The following is a 21,777-nucleotide window of genomic DNA, read 5'->3' as shown; positions in this document are numbered from 1 at the left end:
GTCCATGGGACTCTCAAGAGTCTCCTCCAGCACCATAATTCAAAAGCATCAATTCTTCGGCGATCAGCCTTCTTTATGGTCCAGCTCTCACTTAGGAACATCCAACTCTCTGCCCTCTGAACTTTGCATTGGTAAGTCAGTGACAAATCACACTTTCAACTTGATGGGACTTTTTCAAATATTAAGGAGGAGCGCGTTGTGGTCTATGCAGTGAAATCGCAGGGGAAGCAGACCCTAGAAACAGCGGTTCGCAACCTATGGGTCCCCATATGTTGTTGGACTATAACTCCCATCATCCCTGAGCTCTGGCCTTGCTAGCTAGGGGTGATGGCAGTTGTAGTTCAACGACATCTGGGGGCCCACAAGTTGAAAAAGGCTGCTCTAGGAGGACTGAAAATGGTGTGGCTGAGATGACAGAGGCCCCAAGGTGGGAAGAGGAGACCTAGGGAAGAGGAATGACCAGTGAGAAGAACCAGCTACATCTCTCATGTTGGTCTGTTACCATAGCAATGACGGCGGTCAGTTGCGGGGTGGGCGGCAAGCGCACCATCGGTGGTGGAGGGGTCATCATAGAAGGGAGAGACAGCAGGCATGGCATGGCAGCTGAGCACACACAGCAGTGCAGGAGTTGCCCACTAAGGGTGGAATTCCACTGGCAGAGCAGAGCGCAGCAGAATCCAATTCTCATGTTCCCTACAGTATGGTGGCGGTCTAAACCACTGAGCCTCTTGGGCTTGCCGATCGGAAGGTCAGCGGTTCGAATCCCCACGATGGAGTGAGCTCCCATTGCTCTGTCTCAGCTCCTGCCAACCTAGTAGTTCGAAAGCATACCAGTGCAAGTAGATAAATAGGTACCACTGCGGTGGGAAGGTAAATGGCGTTTCCATGCACTCTGGTTTCCATCACGGTGTCCGGTTACACCAGAAGCGGTTTAGTCATGTTGGCCGCATGACCTGGAAAGCTGTCTGTGGACAAACGCCGGCTCCCTCGGCCTGAAAGAGAGATGAGCACTGCAACCCCATAGTCGCCTTTGACTGGACTTAATCGTCCAGGGGTCCTTTACCTCTACCGGTGGTGGTGATGGGAGAGGCACAGTGTGTTGCCTTCTTTCCTCCCAACCACATACAGTGGTACCTCGGGTTAAGAACTTAATTCGTTCTGGAGGTCCATTCTTACTACTTTAGCTAATGGGGCCTACCGCTGCCGCCGCACCACTGTCATGCAATTTCTGTTCTCATCCCGAAGCAAAGTTTCTGGGTTAGCGGAGTCTGTAACCTGAAGCGTCTGTAACCCGAGGTACCACTCTAAGGTCTTGAAGAAAGAGAGATTGTGGCAATGGAGAGTAGGATAGTCCCGACCTAACAACCAGAGGGCTTGGAAAAAGTGAGATAGTGGTACAACCTCAAGTTATGGACATGATACTAGGGTCTTGATGATTTCATGTGATGGTAGGTTCTTAAATAACTGGGTATAGAAAGCACATCCGTCACGATGATGAGAAATGTATCAGCTAATGTCTGAATGTAAGATTATGGAGGGTAGTAATGACAAAAGGTCTTGGTGGCCCATCTAAAAGGAATATTGGGCCTGGGCAGACAGAGGTTGCCATGGTGATGTGGTGTGTGAGGTGACAGGACAGAAAGAGCCTTTTTTAAAAAAGCAAGGTATGATGGGAAGAAGGGAGAAAAGAAACGACAAAGGGATGCCTTTAACTTGAGTGCTCCACTACTGTGGGGAACAAGTCCCTCTTGAGACAACCAGGCTGTAAGATCTGGACTCCCTCCATCTTAATTCAGGTGGAAGTATGAGAATAAATTATAGTTCTTAAAGCTGTGACAGTCTCTATAGCATCTTGATTCTCCAAAGCAGCAAAGACCTGGGGTAAGCACTCTGGAATCTTGCTACCATTCGGCAGAGAGTGGGGGTGGCAACCAACTTTTGTAACAATACATACAGTGGTGCCCCGCAAGACGAACGCCTCGCAAGACGGAAAACCCGCTAGACGAAAGGGTTTTCCGTTTTGGAGGCGCTTCGCAAGACGAATTTCCCTATGGGCTTGCTTCGCAAGACGACAGCCCATAGGGAAATCTCCGGGACAGCGGGGAAGCGCAGCTCGTCTTCCCCGCTGTCCTCGGACCTCCTCCGAAGCCTGGCGGCGGGGCGGGGACACCTCCTCCTGCCGCTGGGCTTCGGAAGGATGCCCCGATGCCGGGCGGCGAGGCGGGAACGCCTCCCCCCGCCGCCCGGCATCGGAACGATGTCCCGAAGCCGAGCGGCGGGGCGGGAAAGTCTCCCCCCCGCCGCCCGGCATCGGAACGATGTCCCGAAGCCGAGCGGCGGGGCGGGAAAGTCTCCCCCCCGCCGCCCGGCATCGGAACGATGTCCCGAAGCCGAGCGGTGGGGCGGGAAAGTCTCCCCCCCGCCGCCCGGCATCGGAACGATGTCCCGATGCCGGGCGGCGGGGCAGGAACGCCTCCTCCCGCCGCCCGGCTTCGGGGCATCGTCCCGATGCTGGGCGGCGGGGCGAGAAAGCCTCCCCCCGCCGCCTGGCATCGGAACGATGTCCCGAAGCCGGGCGGCGGGGCGGGAAAGTCTCCCCCCGCCGCCCGGCATCGGAACGATGTCCCGAAGCCGGGCGGCGGGGCGGGAACGCCTCCCCCCGCCGCCCGGCTTCGGGGCATCGTCCCGATGCCGGGCGGCGGGGCAGGAACGCCTCCCCCCGCCGCCCGGCTTCGGGGCATCGTCCCGATGCCGGGCGGCGGGGCAGGAACGCCTCCTCCCGCCGCCCGGCTTCGGGGCATCGTCCCGATGCTGGGCGGCGGGGCGGGAAAGCCTCCCCCCGCCGCCTGGCATCGGAACGATGTCCCGAAGCCGGGCGGCGGGGCGGGAAAGTCTCCCCCCGCCGACCGGCATCGGAACGATGTCCCGAAGCCGGGCGGCGGGGCCGCGAAGCCTGTCCTGGACCTCTTCTGAAAGCAGGCGGGGGCAAAAGTCTTTGTCCCCCCTGCTTGCCTTCCCAGGGGCTTTTAAATCGCCCGGACAGCGGAGAAGTCGCTGTCCTGGGCGATTTTAAAATGCCGCCCGCCAGAAGAGGTCGGGGGAAGGCGGTTTCCATAGGAACGCATTAATTGATTTTCAATGCATTCCTATGGAAAACCGTGCATCGCAAGACGAAAAACTCGCAAGACGAAGAGACTTGCGGAACGAATTAATTTCGTCTTGCGAGGCACCACTGTATAATGAATTAAGCTAGCTTGACATATAGCGGCTACAAGAGCAAGGATGACAAAATAGAGAGGAAATCGAAAGCTGTTCGTTGATGTCTTTAGCCAACTATTAAACCATTCATCACTTGCATATTAATTATTATTATTATTTTCATAATTATTATTGCTGTTTTGCCCTGCCTTTCTAATACACAAACATTACTTACAATGAAGCTGCAGGCATGATCTAGCAATGCTTTAAAGCTCTTTAAACTGCTTAGCTTCTGATGGAACTTACCAAATGTTCTGTTAATGCAACCTGCCTTTTGTTTCATCTTGGCAATTGCATTATCAAGCGAATAAACTCAACACAGCAAGCGCCACTCAGAGCCGCCTTAAGAGGATACAAGGAAGGAATGCATGAAAAATACGCAACCCAAATATTCCCCGGCTCTGAGCAATAGCAACAGACCCCACAACAAGGCGAGCTCTGTTTCCACAACGCACACCAGCCCACACATGAAGCTGATGTGCCTGAGCTAAGGGACACACCAGCCAATCTAGCCCAGAGCTCCGCTAGCAATGAATATCCAAAAATAGTTTCATGTGATCGTTGGGGTGATGCACAAAACAGGCTTCTTCCTCCTATGAATCAGGATTAGGGAAGTAGGATAATGATTCCTTCACCACCACACACCGCCCCCCTTCTCCAACAGCTCTTCCAGAGAGACAATCTGCAGATATTTTTCTCAAAATAGACCAACAAACTCTCAGAATTTCTTGCAGACAAGCTCAGAGAGGTGAGGCGGTCAGGCCTGCGCCCTTCCAAGCGTGGCGAGGAGGTGGAGGTCAGGAACTAGCATTAATTTCTCCTGAAGAAAAGTGGCCTAGTCATGGAATAATAATAATAATAATAATAATAATAATAATAATAATAATACCCCACCCATCTGGCTGGGCTTCCCCAGCCACTCTGGGCTGCTTCCAACAAAATATTAAAATACAGTAATGCATCAAACATTAAAAGCTTCCCTAAACAGGGCTGCCTACAGATGTCTTCTAAAAGTCTGGTAGTTGTTGTTCTCTTTGACACCTGGTGGGAGGGCATTCCACAGGGCGGGTGCCACTACCAAGAAGGCCCTCTGCCTGGTTCCCTCTAACTTGGCTTCTTGCAGTGAGGGGACCACTAGAAGGCCCTCGGAGCTGGACCTTAGTGTCTGGGTAGAATGATGGGGGTGGAGACGCTCCTTCAGATATACTGGACCCAGGCCGTTTAGGGCTTTAAAGGTCAGCACCAAAACTTTGAATTGTGCTCAGAATTCCCAGTACTGGGAGCCAATGTAGGTCTTTCAGGACCGGTGTTATATGGTCTCAGTGGCCGCTCCCAGTCACCAGTCTAGCTGCCACATTCTGGATTAGTTGTAGTTTCCAGGGTCACCTTCAAAGGTGGCCCCACATAGAACCTTTGCTTACAGGAATTAATCCACGCAAAACTAACAGAACGAAGTCCCAATGTGGCTCAGGGATTTTTGTGGGCAGGAAGAAGAAGAAGAAGAAGAAGAAGAAGAAGAAGACCCAAAGGAAGCAATCAGTAAGGCCAGAATGAGATTTAGCAAATGAAGGGATGTGGGTTACCTCCAGGAAGGCTGTTAGGTACATCCTGATGTGGACCCCCCACAAAACTGGGACCTACAACTTCCATCATCCCTCACCATTGGCCATACTTGTTGGGGCAAATGGGAGCTGTGGTTCAAAACATCTAGGGGTCACCAGGAAGATTTTGTCTGAGGAAAGAGTAAGAATATTTCAATGTACACATTGGCAATGGCAGCCTCCTAAGTGTGCGAGCTACTCTTGATACTGCTTCAACAGGATGCCAAATATGGTCATCCAATCTACAAATGGGATACAGTGGTACCTCTAGATGCGAACAGGATCCATTCCGGAGCCCCGTTCGCATCTAGAAGCAAACGTAACCAGTCTGCGTGGATCACATTTCGGCGCTTCTGCGCATTATGTCATTTTGAGCGTCTGTGCATGTGCAAGCAGCAAAACCCGGAAGTAACGCGCTCCGTTACTTCTGGATTGCCGCAGAGCGCAACTCGAACGTGCTCACCCCGAAGCACATTCAACCTGAGGTATGACTGTACTATGTTCTGCAAAAACTTTGTGTGTGCGCGTGCACAGTAAAACAGAGTTTTAATAATAATAATAATAATAATAATAATAATAATAATACAGAATATGGTTGCTTCCTCCCCCGCTTCCTGTATACCATACAGAGAACGGAATGCAACAAGCTTGAGTGTTTAAGAGCGACACCTCAAATCCCTTTGGAATGACACATGGATGTCTTTCAGCGACCAACTTCAGAGGAGCGACACCACAAATTAAATTGACTTGGACAGTTAAGAGTAAGAGCACTGGAGGGGCCTCCCCCTGACAGGCCTACCATACCTCTTAGTCAAGCAATCCTCTGGGGTGCTCACCCCCAGGGTTATATCCAGAACTACTGGCAGCACTACCGTGAACTACTGACCCCAATCTAAGTCTTGTGAGTGATTCATAGCCTTGGCTGGCATAGCATTAACTTCTCTGAGCAGGCTTACATTAAGAATTGGATCCCCGAGGGCCAGCTACCTGAAAGGGATTCTCATAATTTGTCAGAGTGAGTTTCCATCAATGAATCCACCAACCATTTAAGGTCCGTTTTTCTTCTTTTCTCCATTAAAATGCTCCCTCCTTCCGCCCACAACCTGCCACTTCATCCTTGGTTGTTGATAGGAAAAAGAGAGGGTGTACTGCCTGGCAAAACATACTTAAGATTGGCCTTGCAGACAACAACAACAGAAGGAGAAGACGACCTCACGTATGCTGTGTTATAGGGTGGCGCTGTGGATTAAACCACAGAGCCTAGGACTTGCCAATCAGAAGGTCGGTGGTTCGAATCCCTGTGACAGGGTGAGCTCCCATTGTTTGGTCCCAGCTCCTGCCAACCTAGCAGTTTGAAAGCACATCAAAGTGCAAGTAGATAAATAGGTACCGCTCTGGCGGGAAGGTAAATGGCGTTTCCGTGCGCTGCTCTGGTTCACCAGAAGCAGCTTAGTCATGCTGGCCACATGACCCGGAAGCTGCACGCTGGCTCCCTCGGCCAATAAAGCGAGATGAGCGCCGCAACCCCAGAGTCGGCCACGACTGGACCTAATGGTCAGGGGTCCCTTTACCTTTACCTTTACCCTAGAGTCTGGAAAGCTATGAATGAATATCCAGAAGACACTGTTACTTGCTACATATGTTTTGCTTAACCTGGTATGGCATATATGGACTGAAATTTGGAACGTGCCATTTTCACTAAGATACTGGTTTTCATGCACACTAACGTATGCATTTGTTTGGTGAGAGAACTGGATGGCGAAATTTGGAGAAGTGTGAATTTCAAAGGATGGCTGCGTTTCGGTTCGAAAAGTGCAAATCTGAGATTTGCCTTTAAATGCAGCCTGAATCTGATTTGCCTTTAAATGCAGCCTGAATCTAATTTGCATCCTGCATGAGAGTTTTGAGGTAACCCAGGAGTTTTGAGGCACTGCGATGTGGATTCTGCCGTCTTCCAGGCAGAAAGGGGAACAGTCTCGAGAATGGGCAAAGTCAGCAGTCGAGACAACATGGGTAATACAAAGCCAATATGTTCCAGCAAGTAGGAGGAGGTGTAAAGTCTTAGTCCAGTTGAGACGCAGGAGGAGAGAGACTGGGAGACATATGGCAGCATTTGTGCCTCCTATAGCAGCTGTCATCGCTTCCCCATTTGAAAAACTGAAAGTTGAAAATAATGGACTACAAACAGCATGTGTTCCATAGACATTTCTTTTTTAAACCTGCTGATAACGATATGTAATAGCCATTCAATAATGGCAGAACCTGATTATATCTCTAGCCGGTACATAGCATGCTTTAGGTCCCAGTTGCCTGAATAATCCTCACTGAAAAGGGGAACCAGAAATGTCAGGCAACATGTTCAGTGTCCAAAGTGCATGCTTCTGTCTTTACCAGCTGCTGTGGTACCGAAATGCTACATGGGCACAAACTTCCAAGTTCCTTCAGCCCTGTGACTAGAGCATTTTCTTTGTGACATGTTTGGCGAGCCTCAGTTAGTGTAGAATAATTTACGGTGGGATCAGATGAAGATGGTGATGATGTATTATTTATGCCCTGCCCATCTGCCTGGGTTTCACCAGCTACTCTGGGCAGCTCCCAACAGAATACAGTGGTACCTCTAGTTATGAACTTAATTCGTTGTGGAGGTCCATTCTTAACCTGAAACTGTTCTTAACTAGAGGCGTGCTTTTGCTAATGGGGCATCTTGCTGCCCCTGCGATGCCGGCACACGATTTCCGTTCTCATCCTGGGGCAAAGTTCTCAACTCGAGGTAACTCTTCCAGGTTAGCGGAGTTTGTAACCTGAAGCGTTTGAAACCTGAGGCATTTGTAACTCGAGGTATCACTGTATTAAAAGCACAATATTAAAAACTTCCGGAACAGGGCTGCCTTCAGATGTCTTCTAAAAGTCAGATAGTTGTTTATTTCCTTGACATCTGATGGGAGGACATTCCATAGGGCGGGCACCACTACCGAGATGGCCCTCTGCCTGGTACCCTGTAACCTCACTTCTCGCAGTGAGGGAACCGCCAGAAGACCCTTGGAGCTGGACCTGTGTCCAGGCTGAACAATGGGGGTGGAGACGCTCCTTCAGGTATACAGGGCCGAGGCCGTTTAGGGCTTTAAAGGTGCTGACCAACACTATGAATTGTGCTCGGAAATGTACTGGGAGCTAATGTAGGTCTTTCAAGACCGGTGTTATATGGTCTCGGCGGCCACTCCCAGTCACCAGTCTAGCTGTCGCATTCTGGATTAGTTGTAGTTTCCGGGTCACCTTCAAAGGTAGCCCCACGTAGAGCTCATTGAAGTAGTCCAAGCTGCTACACTTCACTCCAAACAGCCATTAGAAACAGCAGACCCCGAGTTCTCCTTCCTCTCTTACACACGCAAAGACCCAGAATAGTTAGACATATCACGGGAGAAGAGGGCAGAACTCAGCATCGCACTTAACACAGCACTGTTGCTGAAACCATCATTGCATGGTACATTTCCTGGGTTCTGCCAGTGGCAGCCAATGGTACAGAAATCAGGTGGGGAAAACAAGCAATACTGATGAACACAAGCAGGTGTACCCTCCCAGTAAGGCCAATGTGCTTTCAGACATTGGTGGCGGGATTAGCAACACAGCTACTAGCATGCTGATGGACAATGGGTGTGGGTCGTGCTTTGAAAACGGGAAGAAAGGAATTGCTCTTATCAGAACGGACAGGCAACTCCTAATATGCATGTTGATCTATTCTTGTTTACCTTTCGGTGGTCCCTCTGGCCCCATGACGCCTCTCCATGCAACAGTTTGTGCAGGAGAACATCAAAGCAATCTCAAGTATGCTCTCATGCAACCGTTTCCCTCCTGTGGTCCTTTGCGTTTCCTACCTTGCGTGAGCAGCTGGAGGTTTCGGACTTCCTCGCGCACCTTGAGCTGTAGGACCTGCTGAAGAATGTGCTGCCGCAAGCTCTCCTGAGCAATCCCCATCCGCTCCAGCTTTTTGTCTGTCAGCCTGAGCAGCGCACGGCCTGTATCCAAAAAAAGAAGAGAGAGATTACCCAAGGATTTCCATTTAATGAATAAAAATTCTACATGCTGTAAATGTCCTTATTCTAGCAGATAAAACCCGCCTGCCTTGCTAATATCCCTCCCCTGTGAAACAATCTGATTCACAACAGGGCAGGCGCTGGGGTGGGAAAAAAAGGTGCGTGTTGGCTCAGCAAGTTAATTAGCTTCCACTTTGGAGATCTGGGTTCAGAGCCGGACTAGTACAGTCACCAGAAATGGGGTGGTGGGGAGGGGAAGCTTGCCTTAAATCCAATGCATACACTGGTAGAAGACTTGCTAGCCTATGGAGGTAAAAGGGGAGCCACAGGGAAATGACTGCAGTTTAAGGGTGGAGGAGTACATGCTTTGAATGCAGAAGGTCTCAGGTTCCATCCCCGGCCTCTCCAGCTAAAGGAGGGGCGAGGAACCTGTGACCCGAAGCCCAATTTCTTGCGGTAGGAGGGAGTCCAGAGGGGGAGAATGGGGGAATAAAAGTGGGGTCGGGGAAGGCTAAAATGGATCGAGTGAGGAAGAGGAAGGAGGGAACACCTGTACAAGTGGATAGGGTCATATTTCAGGCCAGAGTGACCTATACCCCGTCCCCAGAGAAGCGGGCACCAGAAAGGGAGGTGGAGGGAGAAGGGAGAAGGAGACACACACAGAGAAAAGGCAGGTGAGAGACAATTGGGGATGGCCCCCATCACATTTGGATCTGGCCCCCACCCACCTCACCTATGGCACCAAGTGTAGGATGAGTAGTTTATATTTCTGACTACAGTCTGAGACTCCTTAGGGTAGTGATAAAGAGGGATATCAAATCCAAACTCTTCTTCTTCTCCAGCTTGCTAATATCCTTCTTAAATTGTGCTGCCCAGAACTGGACACAGTACTTCAGGTGTGATTTCACCAAAGCAGAACAGATAAGTACTATTACTTCTCTTGACATGGACGTTATACCGTATTTTTCGCTCCATTGGGTGCAGTTTTTCCCCTCCAAAAATTGAGGGGAAATGTGTGTGCATCCTATGGAGCGAATGCAGGCTTGTGCCATAGCCACGCTCAACCCCTCCGGCAGGGAGAGGCTGCACGGGGCTATTGCTTCTTTAGCTCCACGCAGCCTCTCTCAGCAGGGAGAGATTGTGCGGGGCTAAAGAGGAAGCCAAAACAGCCAGCGTGATCCATCCCGCTCGCTGCCTTGGCTTGTGCCATAGCTGCACACAACCCCTCCGGCAGGGAAAGGTTGTGCGCAGCTTGTACGCTGCTCTTTGGGGCTGGGGGGGGGGGGAGATTTTTTTAATTGATTTCGCCGTCTAAAAACTAGGTGCGCCCTATGGTCTGGTGCGCCCTATGGTGCAAAAAATACGGTACTTATGTTGATGCAGCCCGGAATAGCATTTGCTTTTTTTTGCTGCTGCATCGCACTGTTGACTCACGTTAAGCTTGTGGCCCACAAGCTTAAGCAATTTACTGTCCTGATGGAAAATGTATTAGTCCTTTACAAGCCTTGGGTATAAATGACTGCCAAGTTTGTGGTTGTTGGACTTCAGTTTGTAAAAGCCCCAGCCAGTACAGCGATGGTGAGTGCTGTCGTCTTAACAACATCCTCATTCCGCCATTAGATAGTTACATCCTTGGAGCTGTGGCTCCACCATAATGATGAATGCAATGCTAAACCCTACCCAAGCATGTAATGGGCTAACTATTCATTTTAAACCCATTATTCTTTTGCGGGGGGTGGGCAAGGTTGCAGGGAAGCCATCTGACACTGTCAAGAAAATTCTGGGTGGAGAAGGGGAAGAGTTAACATGAAATTGTACATCATGATTACTGGAAGCGGTTCAGTAAGTAATTTACTGTTCTGATGGGAAATGTATCGATCCTTTACAAGTCTTGGGTATAAAAGACTGTTAAGACAGTCCTGTTTTTCAGATGAACCTATTCAGGAGGACCTGAGGATTTTAATACGAGGAAATAGTCAGAACTTGAATTCCCAACTGAAGTATAAATTCAGACACAAATCATATTAGGCCGTTTTGCAAATGCACTGCCGAACGGGAGACAACCGTTTTTAGTGCTCTCAGGAAGGACGGAGCAGACCCGCAAAGCAAATTAAGCACAAATCTAAAACTTTAGCAAGCAGACCCATAAATCTGCATTACTTGCTCTGTGCAGATTCACAAATGTTATTTCCCGGATGCTCTCTAACTCTTCCCTAAATACATCCACACACATATGCTATTTGTGTCTCAACAAGCCTTCAAAAAGCTTTATCCCAGTCCTGGATCCGAATTGATTTTATGCATGTGTTGCTGTTTAAAACTGTTTTTATATTCATAGTTTTTCAAAATGGTTTTCTTAATAGGGCACCATTGTTTTTAACTGTTTTTATACAGGCGACGACCGATTTGAGCGGGGGTTACGCTCCTGAACCCCCCCCCCCCCGCATGTCAACAAAACACACATAAGCCCACTCTGCCCTGATACGCCCCGTTCCATCCCCTTTTCTGGCCACTTCCAGGTCGTTGCGATGCGCACATGCACAGCCAAGCATCCATTGGACACACATAAATCGGTCCCTGCCTGTACATGAAACTCATGTAATTGTTTTATATGTGTTATTACGTAAATATCGTCGAGATGCCTCGCAGGAAAGCAATTCGTAAATGAAATAAACAATGCAATATAATATAATCTGGTATGTAATGTGTTAAAGATCATTCTCAAGTGCTTTTCTATACTCTTCCCCCAGCCTTCCCCTTTCCTGGCCGATCCTTCCTTCAAGTTTCACACACAGCTTGATTGAACAGCGCTAGTGCATTTATGGGATGCTCGTCAAATAAAGAGCCTGCAAAACCTCTTCTGTTTGAAATGGCTGGAGTGGAGCTGTCAGCATATTAGATTGTATCTGGCAGCAGCTGGATACACTGTCCATGTTAATGTGATGTTACGCAGAAAGCTAGACACCAGTGCAACAGATAACCCCATTTATCTCATCGAATCATAGAATTGTAGAGTTGGAAGGGACTAGGACCCTCGTACCTATGGGACCGCCTCTCCCGGTATGCCCCGCGGAGGACCTTAAGGTCCATAAATAGCAACACCCTAGAGGTCCCGGGCCCTAAGGAAGTCAGATTATCCTCAACCAGAGCCAGGGCCTTTTCAACACTGGCCCCAGCCTGGTGGAATGCACCGTCTCATGAGACCAGGGCCCTGCAGGATCTGATTTCTTTCCTCAGGGCCTGTAAGACAGAGTTGTTCCGCCTGGCCTTTGGCTTGGAGCCAGTTTGATTCCCTCCCCCTCTTCTTTTTTCCTTTCTCCTCCTGTGATGGAACTCCTATTTGGGGACTTCCCTGGCTTTTTTCTGGCCCATGTAGGACCAGCCTGGATAGTTAGCCTTGGTGAAGACTTGACCCAAAAAAGTTTTGATTTGAGTTTCCATTGAAATGAGGCTGTATTTTAATGTTTTAATGTTGTATTTTAATCTTGTTTTTAAGTTGTATTTCAATCAATTTGTTGTTATATCGGGTGTCAGCCACCCTGAGCCCAGTCTTGGCTGGGGAGGGTGGGGTATGAATAAAATTTATTGTTATTATTATTATCATCATCATCATCATCATCTAGTCCAACCCCCTGCAATGCAAAAAATCTCAACTAAAGCATCCACAACAGGCGGCCATCCAACCTCTGCTTATAAACCTCCAGTGAAGGGGAAGTAGAGGAATCATCTAGGACAGTGATTCTCAACCTTGGGTCCCCAGATGTTTTTGGCCTACAACTCCCTAGCTCACAGGACCAGTGGTCAGGGATGATGGGAGTTGTAGTCCCAAAAATATCTGGGGACCCAAGGTTGAGAAAGGCTGATCTAGGAACTTGCATACCTCCCAGTATTGTTGGGTCTCAACTCAGTCTGAGACGTCCTGGTATGTTGTTGTTGTTTAGTTGTTTAGTCGTGTCCGACTCTTCGTGACCCCATGGACCAGAGCACGCCAGGCACTCCTGTCTTCCACTGCCTTCCGCAGTTTGGTCAAACGCATGCTGGTAGCTTCGAGAACACTGTCCAACCATCTCGTCCTCTGTCGTCCCCTTCTCCTTGTGCCCTCCATCTTTCCCAACATCAGGGTCTTTTCCAGGGAGTCTTCTCTTCTCATGAGGTGGCCAAAGTAGTGGAGCCTCAGCTTCAGGATCTGTCCTTCCAGTGAGCACTCAGGGCTGATTTCCTTCAGAATGGATAGGTTTGATCTTCTTGCAGTCCAAGAGTCTCTCAAGAGTCTCCTCCAGCACCAGAATTCAAAAGCATCCATTCTTTGGTGACCAGCCTTCTTTATGGTCCAGCTCTCACTTCTGTACATCACTACCAGGAAAACCATAGCTTTAACTATACGGTCCTGGGCAGTATATAAATTCAATGAATGAACGAACTCTCCATCAATGCCAGCCAGCATGGTCAAGGATGAGGGACAACAGAGAGTTCTAGTCTAGCACATCTAGAAGGCTACAGCTTCCATCAGTCCTGTTTTCGTTAAAAAAAAATCTATTGTCCAAACTCGTATCCTAGTAAGGCATCTGTAATTTTCAATTACTGTGATACTGACCATCTATCTGACGTTTAGAAGACATCTGAAGGAAGCCCTGTTTAGGGAAGTTTTTAATGTCTGATGTTTTAATGTATTTTTAATCTTTTGTTGGAAGCCGCCAAGAGTTGGAAGCCGCCAGATGGGTGGGATATAAATATATCATCATCATCATCATCATCCTAAATCACAGAAATATCTATAACCTGGAGGAATGGGCAATCAGCACCACCCTGCTCCCCTGGGACCTATGCAGTTGCATGAGGCAGGAGCAACAGATTGCTGAGCCACTCCAAAAGAGGTGTGCCACCCCCCCCCCCAGGAGAAAAGCATCTGATGTTATCTGGTCCAGATTGCTAGGTATCTCTGGTGTATATGGGAAGTGGCTGTTTTAACACAACCCTCGAATGAAGCGGCAATTATAGCATCCAAGGCCTGGGGCAGTATCTGCCAATCTGGTGCTCTCCAGAGATTTTGGACCCCAACTTCCATCAGACCCAGCCTATCAATTTTCAGTGTACCTTGGGAAAGGATTTTTATTCAAGTCACATTGGCCAACAAGTCCACTTTCATTCATTGATTTTCACTGTCGTTTGTTCTTAAGTTGGTTGGTTCTGTTTTGCCTCTGTCTGCCATATAAACTTTGTCCCACTTGCTCGAGTCTTCCGCTCTGCCCATTAGCCATGCTGGCACCCTCTTGGCCCTGGTGGTACATTTCTAACTGAGCTTTGATTGTTAGCCAAGCCTTCTAGAGACACCTGACCATCTTCATTTCCCCTATCAAGTTCCTTTTAACCAGTCTCCTCAAATGTTACTGTGTTGTACTTTCCTGGAATTTCCCTGTCCTTTCTGTAGAATTTGCACCCAGAGATAACAGTGCCCCTGCTGGTTCTCTCCATTCCACTAGGTTTCTAATTTCCTAATTTCTAATTTTCCATTAGATTTATGCTCTCTTCAAAGGCCAAGTACTCCAGCTTGCCCATCTTGACTTGGAGACCTCCAGCACTGGCATACAGATGCCTAAATAAGATCTCTCCAAATGTCTCTGGCATGTGTGTTTTACGGTACAACACTCTGTGGATTTCTTAAAATTATTATTTCGGTACAACACTTTGGCCTCTTTGCATTGCTATTTTCTGCTCCATCCCATTTTAGCTATCATCGCTTAGGGATGCTTTTATCCTGAACCAGATGCTCCTCAGTTTCCCCCTGAAATTAGCTTTCATGCGACTCTGGCACCCTTTTTTAAAAAATAAAAAATAAATCTCAATACTCTGGTTCCATCCTGGTTCAAGTGAAGCCAATGCCTTTTTGTACAGAGCCAACCTGTCCCAAAATGTGCCTTTGCATTTATCACACATCCTGCCTCTCTTGCAAAGTGCTGTGAATGGAATGGGCAGCTTTTCAGAGAATGGTACCTTGAAGCTCCTGGCTTTCAACATCCTACTTAGCAACCTACATTTTGCTTCCAAGACCGCACGATGATATTTCCTCACATCACTGGTGCTAAAATGCACCACTCCTCAGCACCATCTACCAGTCTAGCTAGATGACGCATGACTATCAAGTCACCTGGTGGTCTGCACCCTCATTACAAAGCCAGGTATCTATGTCCCTAATGATCAAATTATCCACTACAAGGAAGCTTCTGTCCTACAGAGGAGTATCCTCAACCCAAAAGGGCATTTGTTTGTTCCCCGAGGAACGGGTTTCTTCTAATGGATGCTTTCCATCTTCCTCAGAGTGACGACCTCCTTCCTCAAGACTCTCAGTAACAGTGACAGTGGAAAAGTTGTTAGGCTGAGAGTGGGACACAATTATTGCATCCCCAAATGTGTCCGACTCTCTCAGGTTCTCCGCAACTGCTAACTTAGCCTCAAGGGAACAAACCTGTTCCTTGTTCGCCAGGAGCTCGTTCCACCAAGAACACGCAGGTGTCAGCAAGCACACAGTTGTGTATGTGACATTCTGGATAGTCGCCACACACCGCTGCTGCCTTTCCACTCATGCACCTGTTATTGTTGCTTATTGTAGCAATTTACTTTGGAGTTTGGGGTTGTTTGCATCAGAAGAAGGCAGCGTCGTCTGGCATGGCCCCTTCCCCCCCACTGCTGAATTCACATAGCTGCCTAACCTCACTTGTTACCACGACACTTTGTTACTGGGATTGAAGTGCTTCCATCAGCTGGAATTCTCACTCTCATTTGCAGAATTTAATGTTCAAGAAGCGGTGTGGCCAGCAGGACAAATGCCCAGGGTCCCACATGGCAGAATGACCACGAGGGCACCAAAACAGGGCTGGAGGACTACATTTTGAAATCTGTATAGAAATACCCACTGTCATCTAAAGAATATGATTCTACACTTCTGTTTTACAGATAGGTAAAAAGGTAAAGGACCCCTGGACGGTGATGTCCAGTCAGAGGCGACTATGGGGTTGCGGCGCTCATCTTGCTTCAGGCTGAGGGAGCCGGTGTTTGTCCACAGACAGCTTCTCAGGTCATGTGGCCAGCATGACTAGACTGCTTCTGGCATGACAGAAACCAGAACGCATGGAAATGCCGTTTACCTTTCCGACACAGCGGTACCTAATTATCTACTTGCACTGGTGTGCTTTCGAGCTGCTAGGTTGGCAGGAGCTGGGACTGAGCAACGGGAGCTCACCCTGTCGTGGGGATTTGAACCGCCGACCTTCCAATCGGCAAGCGCAAGAGGCTCAGTGATTTAGACCACCCGCCTCCCATTATACAGATAAGACCCCCGAGGAACAATGGGTCAGCGTGTTTGGCTGTTAACCAGAAGGTTGGTGGTCTGAGCCCACCCAGGGACAGCAGTGGGCGGGATTCCTGCATTGCAGGGGGTTGGATTAGATTGACACTTGGGGTCCCTTCCAACTCTGCAGTTCTAGGAGATGTGAGAGAGTGGAGTTAAGACCATTGCGTCCAGAATCTAAAATAACCTGGCTGCAGCACTGTCAGGCAGCAGAACTTCAGAAAGCAATTTCTCCACAGGTCCTGCGTTTTCTTTTTTTAATTTACTAAACAGAATTAAAAATACTAAATTGAGGTTGCCTGTTAATATTCATGAGGTTAAATAATTGATAGTAATAGAAATGGAAAATTAAAAGCAGCATTACTATAGGTTAAGAAGAAATGAAATCCGCTCCGCAGAGGAACAGCCCCCACTGCATATGATCCCATCAAATTTACTCCCTTCATATTCTCAAGCGCAGGTGACTTGGAAAGCCACACTGCCATTATCTTAACAGCGGGGTTCATTGATGGCTCCTCAGACAGGACCGCCATCCCCATTTAGAACTATCAACCACACTGCGGGCCTATTGTGAGTCAACAAGCAAGAAAAACTTCCACATGGTAGTTAAATGTAAGTAAGCTAACTCATCTGTTCATACTTCATTTGCATAAATATGGAAGATGCCAGGCCGCAGCTGGTAAATAGGACTTCAATCAGCATGTGAATTTTATTAAAAAATATAAACGGCTTATTAAGTTTTCACAATTGTAATTACGAAGCCTTCTGCAAAGTTTCGACTCTGCATCAACAAAACAGCTTCCTGTCCCAGTCTCTATTCACAAACACACATTAATCTACCCTAAGGCAGTTAGGTATTCTTAGGGGTGTTCAGAGATATTCTTAATTGCACATTGTTAATCCCGTATTATGTATAAACAATTTAAGGCAGCCTGTCAATGGTAATGAAATTAGAAAAATAATTAAATGGGCTTTTTTTGTGTGTGTATGGTGAACTTGCCAAATGGTTTGTGAAATTTGAAAGGAAGAAAAAAGAGAGGCAAGCCACAAATATGCAAAAACCCAATAATAATACGATGCAGAAGGTGGTTTATCCCAATGTGTTCCGAGCCAGAAATACTCTATTTTGGTACATACAATAAAACTGAAACACCAAAAGTGACATCTTTTTTATAAAAACCAATAATTTATGGTATCTTAATTTGCTAAAACTTGTCATTAACGGAATGCAATAAGGGTACCTTTTAACACTCTGCAGGATCAAACAAATCTATAACCATCATGATTTAAACACTTCATGGTCTCTCTGAGGAACCACTAGAGCATCTGAGCTCCCCAACCTGGTGCAAGGCTTTCGCTTCAGATTCAAAATGCTGTGATCCCCGCATTGCAGGGGCTTGGACTAGATGACCCTTGGGGTCCCTTCCAACTGTACAATTCTATGATTCGTGAGTCTATGACACACACCACAGGGTTAAATTCAGTTGCCTCCCCGAGGCACAAGCCTTGGATCGAGGATTTGGGCTGCACAGAAACCCTTCTCTTGGCCTCACTGATGTGGTCCAAAGGAAAGCAGAGCAATATGTTTGGCACCAGCTTAGCTGCAGAAGTTGCCGGAAGGAGGCGTACAAGGCGCCATCCAACTGTCCTTAAGGACTCCATTTGTGTAGGATTTTCTCCTGAGCCTTTTCTTCTTCTGAAGATACCCCACAAGGCAGCAGAGGTTTAGAATCAGTGTTTTCCTCCTCCTGGAAGGGCTACCTTCCCAAGCTGATGAGCCCCCATCTGCCCAAGAGCTTGGGGAAGACAGTGGTACCTCAGGTTAAGAACCTGACCATAAGACGCACCTCACCTAGTTTTTAGAGGGCACATGCAAGGGGAAAAATAATATTTAAAGGGAGCGCTGAGCAAAGCCTGTATGCATCCCAGGCTCTGCTCAGCACTCCATTTCACGAGCCGCGTGGAGTGTGTGTGTGGCTCTTGGGGGCTTTTCCCCGAGGAGGGAGAAGGGCAGCCCATCTCCCTCCTCGGGGAAAAGCCCCCAAGTGCCGCACACACGCTCCGCACGGCTCTTTAAAGTGGCCGCGGCTCTTGGGGGCTTTTCCGGAAGGTGGGGGAAGGGACTGAGGGGCTAAGCCAGAAGCTAGAACAGCAAGAGGGACCGCTGCGTAGCGATCCCTCTTGCTGTTCTAGCTTCTGGCTTAGCAGCGCAGCCTGCATTCGCTCCATAAGACACACACACATTTCCCGTTACTTTTTAGGAGGGAAAAAGTGCTAATGGGGCCTCCCACTGCCGCCACACCGCAGCCGCACGACTTCTGTTCTCATCCTGAAGCAAAGTTCTTAACCCGAGGTACTATTTCTGGGTTAGCAGAGTCTATAACCTGAAGCGTCTGTAACCCGAGGTACCACTGTAACATCAAAACTAACCGAATGTCCCTGTGATCTACAATTGTTGTTGTTTAGTCATTTAGTCGTGTCCGACTCTTCGTGACCCCACGGACCAGAGCACGCCAGGCACTCCTGTCTTCCACTGCCTCCTGCAGTTTGGTCAAACTCATGCTGGTAGCTTCGAGAACACTGTCCAACCATCTCGTCCTCTGGTGGTCTACAATAGGAGTCTACAATTGGCAGCCTGGGAGCCAAATCCATCCCTCTCCGAGAACCACCTGCTCATTACCAACCGAGGAGAATGTGATCATTTGGAGAGGAGGGCATATCAGACTGAGCAGAGTTCACCTGGGAGATGGAACTTTGGCTCACTGCCCTTCATCTCTTCTCCTACCTCCTCCTCAGTAGGGTCCTTAACGTCCTTAACTAGAACCAGTCGCTGGTCAGGAGGTCTACAAAATATGTGTCTTTTCTAAGGACACATATTCAAAATCACTTAGCACTGACTAATTGCTCATTAGCACCATTTTATCCAGCCTTTGGGGACATACAGTTCATGAATTATCAGCTTCCTCCACGCTCTTTTTCATTCAAGTCTGTGTGTGAAGTTAAGTGAGGATCCTGCTCTGTGCTAATGACTATAAGCACTGGAATTAGGGTGGGGCAGTTATTTTACTCCAGACTAGAAAAGGCTGCTTAGAAACAACTAACTAGAGTAGGCAAACTAAGGCCCAGGGGCTGGATCCGGCCCAATCGCCTTCTAAATCCGGCCTGCGGACAGTCCGGGAATCAGCATGTGTTTACATGAGTAGAATGTGTGCTTTTATTTAAATGCATCTCTGGATTATTTTGGGGGCATAGGGATTCGTTCACCCCCCCCCCCAAATATAGTCTGGGCCCCCCCACAAGGTCTGAGGGGTTTCTGGGGGTTTTCTTGTCATTATTCTGTCTCTCACAACTACAATAAACCTACCATTAAAATTATGGACTGGTCAATTCTTCATCAGAGGGCAAACGGGCAAATTTAGCAGGGGATCAAATACTCCCCCCCCCCCCCCCGCTCACTGTATATAAAAGTCAGATTGAGAGGGCTAAAACTGGGAGTTGCTCTTCTGTTCTAATTGGGCTTTTTCCTCGGAACCCCAGTGCTGCTGCTGCTGCTATTGTTTATTTACATGAATATAGCCGAGGCCCAACACTGAGTTCTAGTACAAAGCACAAATGGATCTTTTGTTCGTTTTACCATGTAATGAAAGCAGCCAATAAAGATTTCAAAGAAAGATGGCGGCCCCATTGATTTTCAGAATCCTCCTTCAGGGTCAGATGGAAAACCAGCCTTAAAGGGGGATCTTGAAAACAGGGGTCTCTTTTTATGCTGTCTCAAGCCAGCCATTATGCCTCCCAAAGAAGTCAGTGGATGTTTTTCAAAACAAAAAAACAGCAGCTCCAAATATATGATCACTGTTGATGTGTCACAACAACTTGGCATCGAGTAGAAAGGTAGAAGAATGTGCCTACTGGTCAAATCACCATCTGAGGTGAAATCTTGGAATTCTCAAACATTGCAGTCTTGCTGCGTAAACACCTGCTTAAGAACATTTACGATTTTAATTAAGTTATTTTAAGGAGTGTTTGTACACTTTGTACCAGACACAGGTCGACAGTCATCGCACCTCTCTTCTTAATGCACATTAATCAGTCTCATCCTTCTGGTATCAACTCATGATCTCTCACTTTCTTGTTGAGTTTTCTTCTTCTTCCTTTCTTTAATGAAAATTCAGGCATTTCATTGTAATGGAACCAGCGATTCTTAAATGGGGACATCCAAGAGAGAGATCTATTAATCAGGGAGTAAATAGGGGAGTACTGGGGTTAAGGCAGCCTCATTTCTTCTCTTGAAATAATTTATGACAACCAGTGGAGGAAAATGGTTGCGTACTGGTTATCCCATGTATAAAATATCCCATGGGAATTAAAAATTAGGATACAGCAAAGAGGAAGGGACCTGCTGGATGAGGCCAGTGGCCCACCTAGTCTGATGTTCCCCTGGACAAATTTCTGAAGAATGCAATATGTGACAACTTTTTTTCTTAGCGGGAAATTGGTTTGAAGAGAAATGCTTTTGCCCAGCTCCTAAAGGTGTATAATGAAGGCCCCAGAGCATTCCAAAAACAGGGGGCCACTGCAGAAAAGGCCCGTTGTCGTGTTGCCACACCCCGGACCTCTGGTGAAGGAGGCACACGAAAAAGGCCTCAGATGATGATTACAGAGATAGCAACTAAGATCAAGGAGAATCAAACTCTCAAATAAATGCCAATCAAGCTGAACCGAAAAATCTACACACTTTTTGGTTTACGGACAGGCACTGATGAGCTTCCAGAAACTGCCAACTCATAAGAACCCTTCGCACGTTACTTGCATGACGAGGGCAAAGGTGGTGGCAGACACTGTGGCGTCATGCGTTTATAATAATATAATATAATAATAATTTATTATTTATACCCCACCCATCTGGCTGGGTTTCCCCAGCCACTCTGGGCGGTTTCCCAGAAAGTATTAAAATACAGTAGTCTGTTAAACATTAAAAGCTTTCCTAAAGAGGGCTGCCTTCAGATACCTTCTAAAAGTCTGGTAGTTGTTTTTCTCTTTGACATCTGGCGGGAGGGCGTTCCACAGGGCAGGTGCTACTACTGAGAAGGCCCTCTGCATGGTTCCCTGTAACTTGGCTTCTCGCAGTGAGGGAACCGCCAGAAGGCCCTTGGCGCTGGACCTCAGTGTCCGGGCAGAACAATGGGGGTGTTTTAGCTCCGCCCTGATGCCACATCCACTGTTTGCACTGTTGCCATGATCATCTTCACTTCTACACTTCATACAGATGTTTTGTGCCCCATGCAGAACTTGGGGACAGGGTTAAATGTGCAGCTCCACATCCCCTAACACTACACCGATGAGCAATGCATGAAGAGGGCTATATTTCACATGGGAACTGGGAATCGTAAATGCATCCACTTCTGGAGCGCAATTTTTATGTCCTACTTTGTGCCCTTTGGGAAACACATTCGTTTACAGTGTTTGTGTGTTTGTTTGTTTGTTTGTTTGTTTGTTTGTTTGTTTCTGGGCCCACACTGCTGGGCAGTAGCCACTGAAGGCA

General features: G+C 47.9%; 1 protein-coding gene across 3 annotated transcripts in view; it reads right to left on the bottom strand.

The window, feature by feature from the left end:
- Positions 1-21,777, bottom strand: part of SAMD12 (sterile alpha motif domain containing 12) — a 210,556-nt gene that overhangs the window by 119,379 nt on the left and 69,400 nt on the right. For all 3 annotated transcript variants that reach the window (XM_081874859.1, XM_081874857.1, XM_081874858.1), the window contains exon 4: positions 8,732-8,872. In XM_081874859.1, the coding sequence (XP_081730985.1) occupies positions 8,732-8,872 (141 nt within the window). The remainder of the gene's footprint in view (positions 1-8,731; positions 8,873-21,777) is intronic.

This window comes from Podarcis erhardii, assembly GCF_964252035.2.
Source record: "Podarcis erhardii genome assembly, chromosome: 8".
NCBI lineage: Eukaryota > Metazoa > Chordata > Lepidosauria > Squamata > Lacertidae > Podarcis > Podarcis erhardii.
The sequence above is the reverse complement of the archived record's forward strand: the minus strand, read 5'-3'. Positions and strand labels throughout refer to the sequence as shown.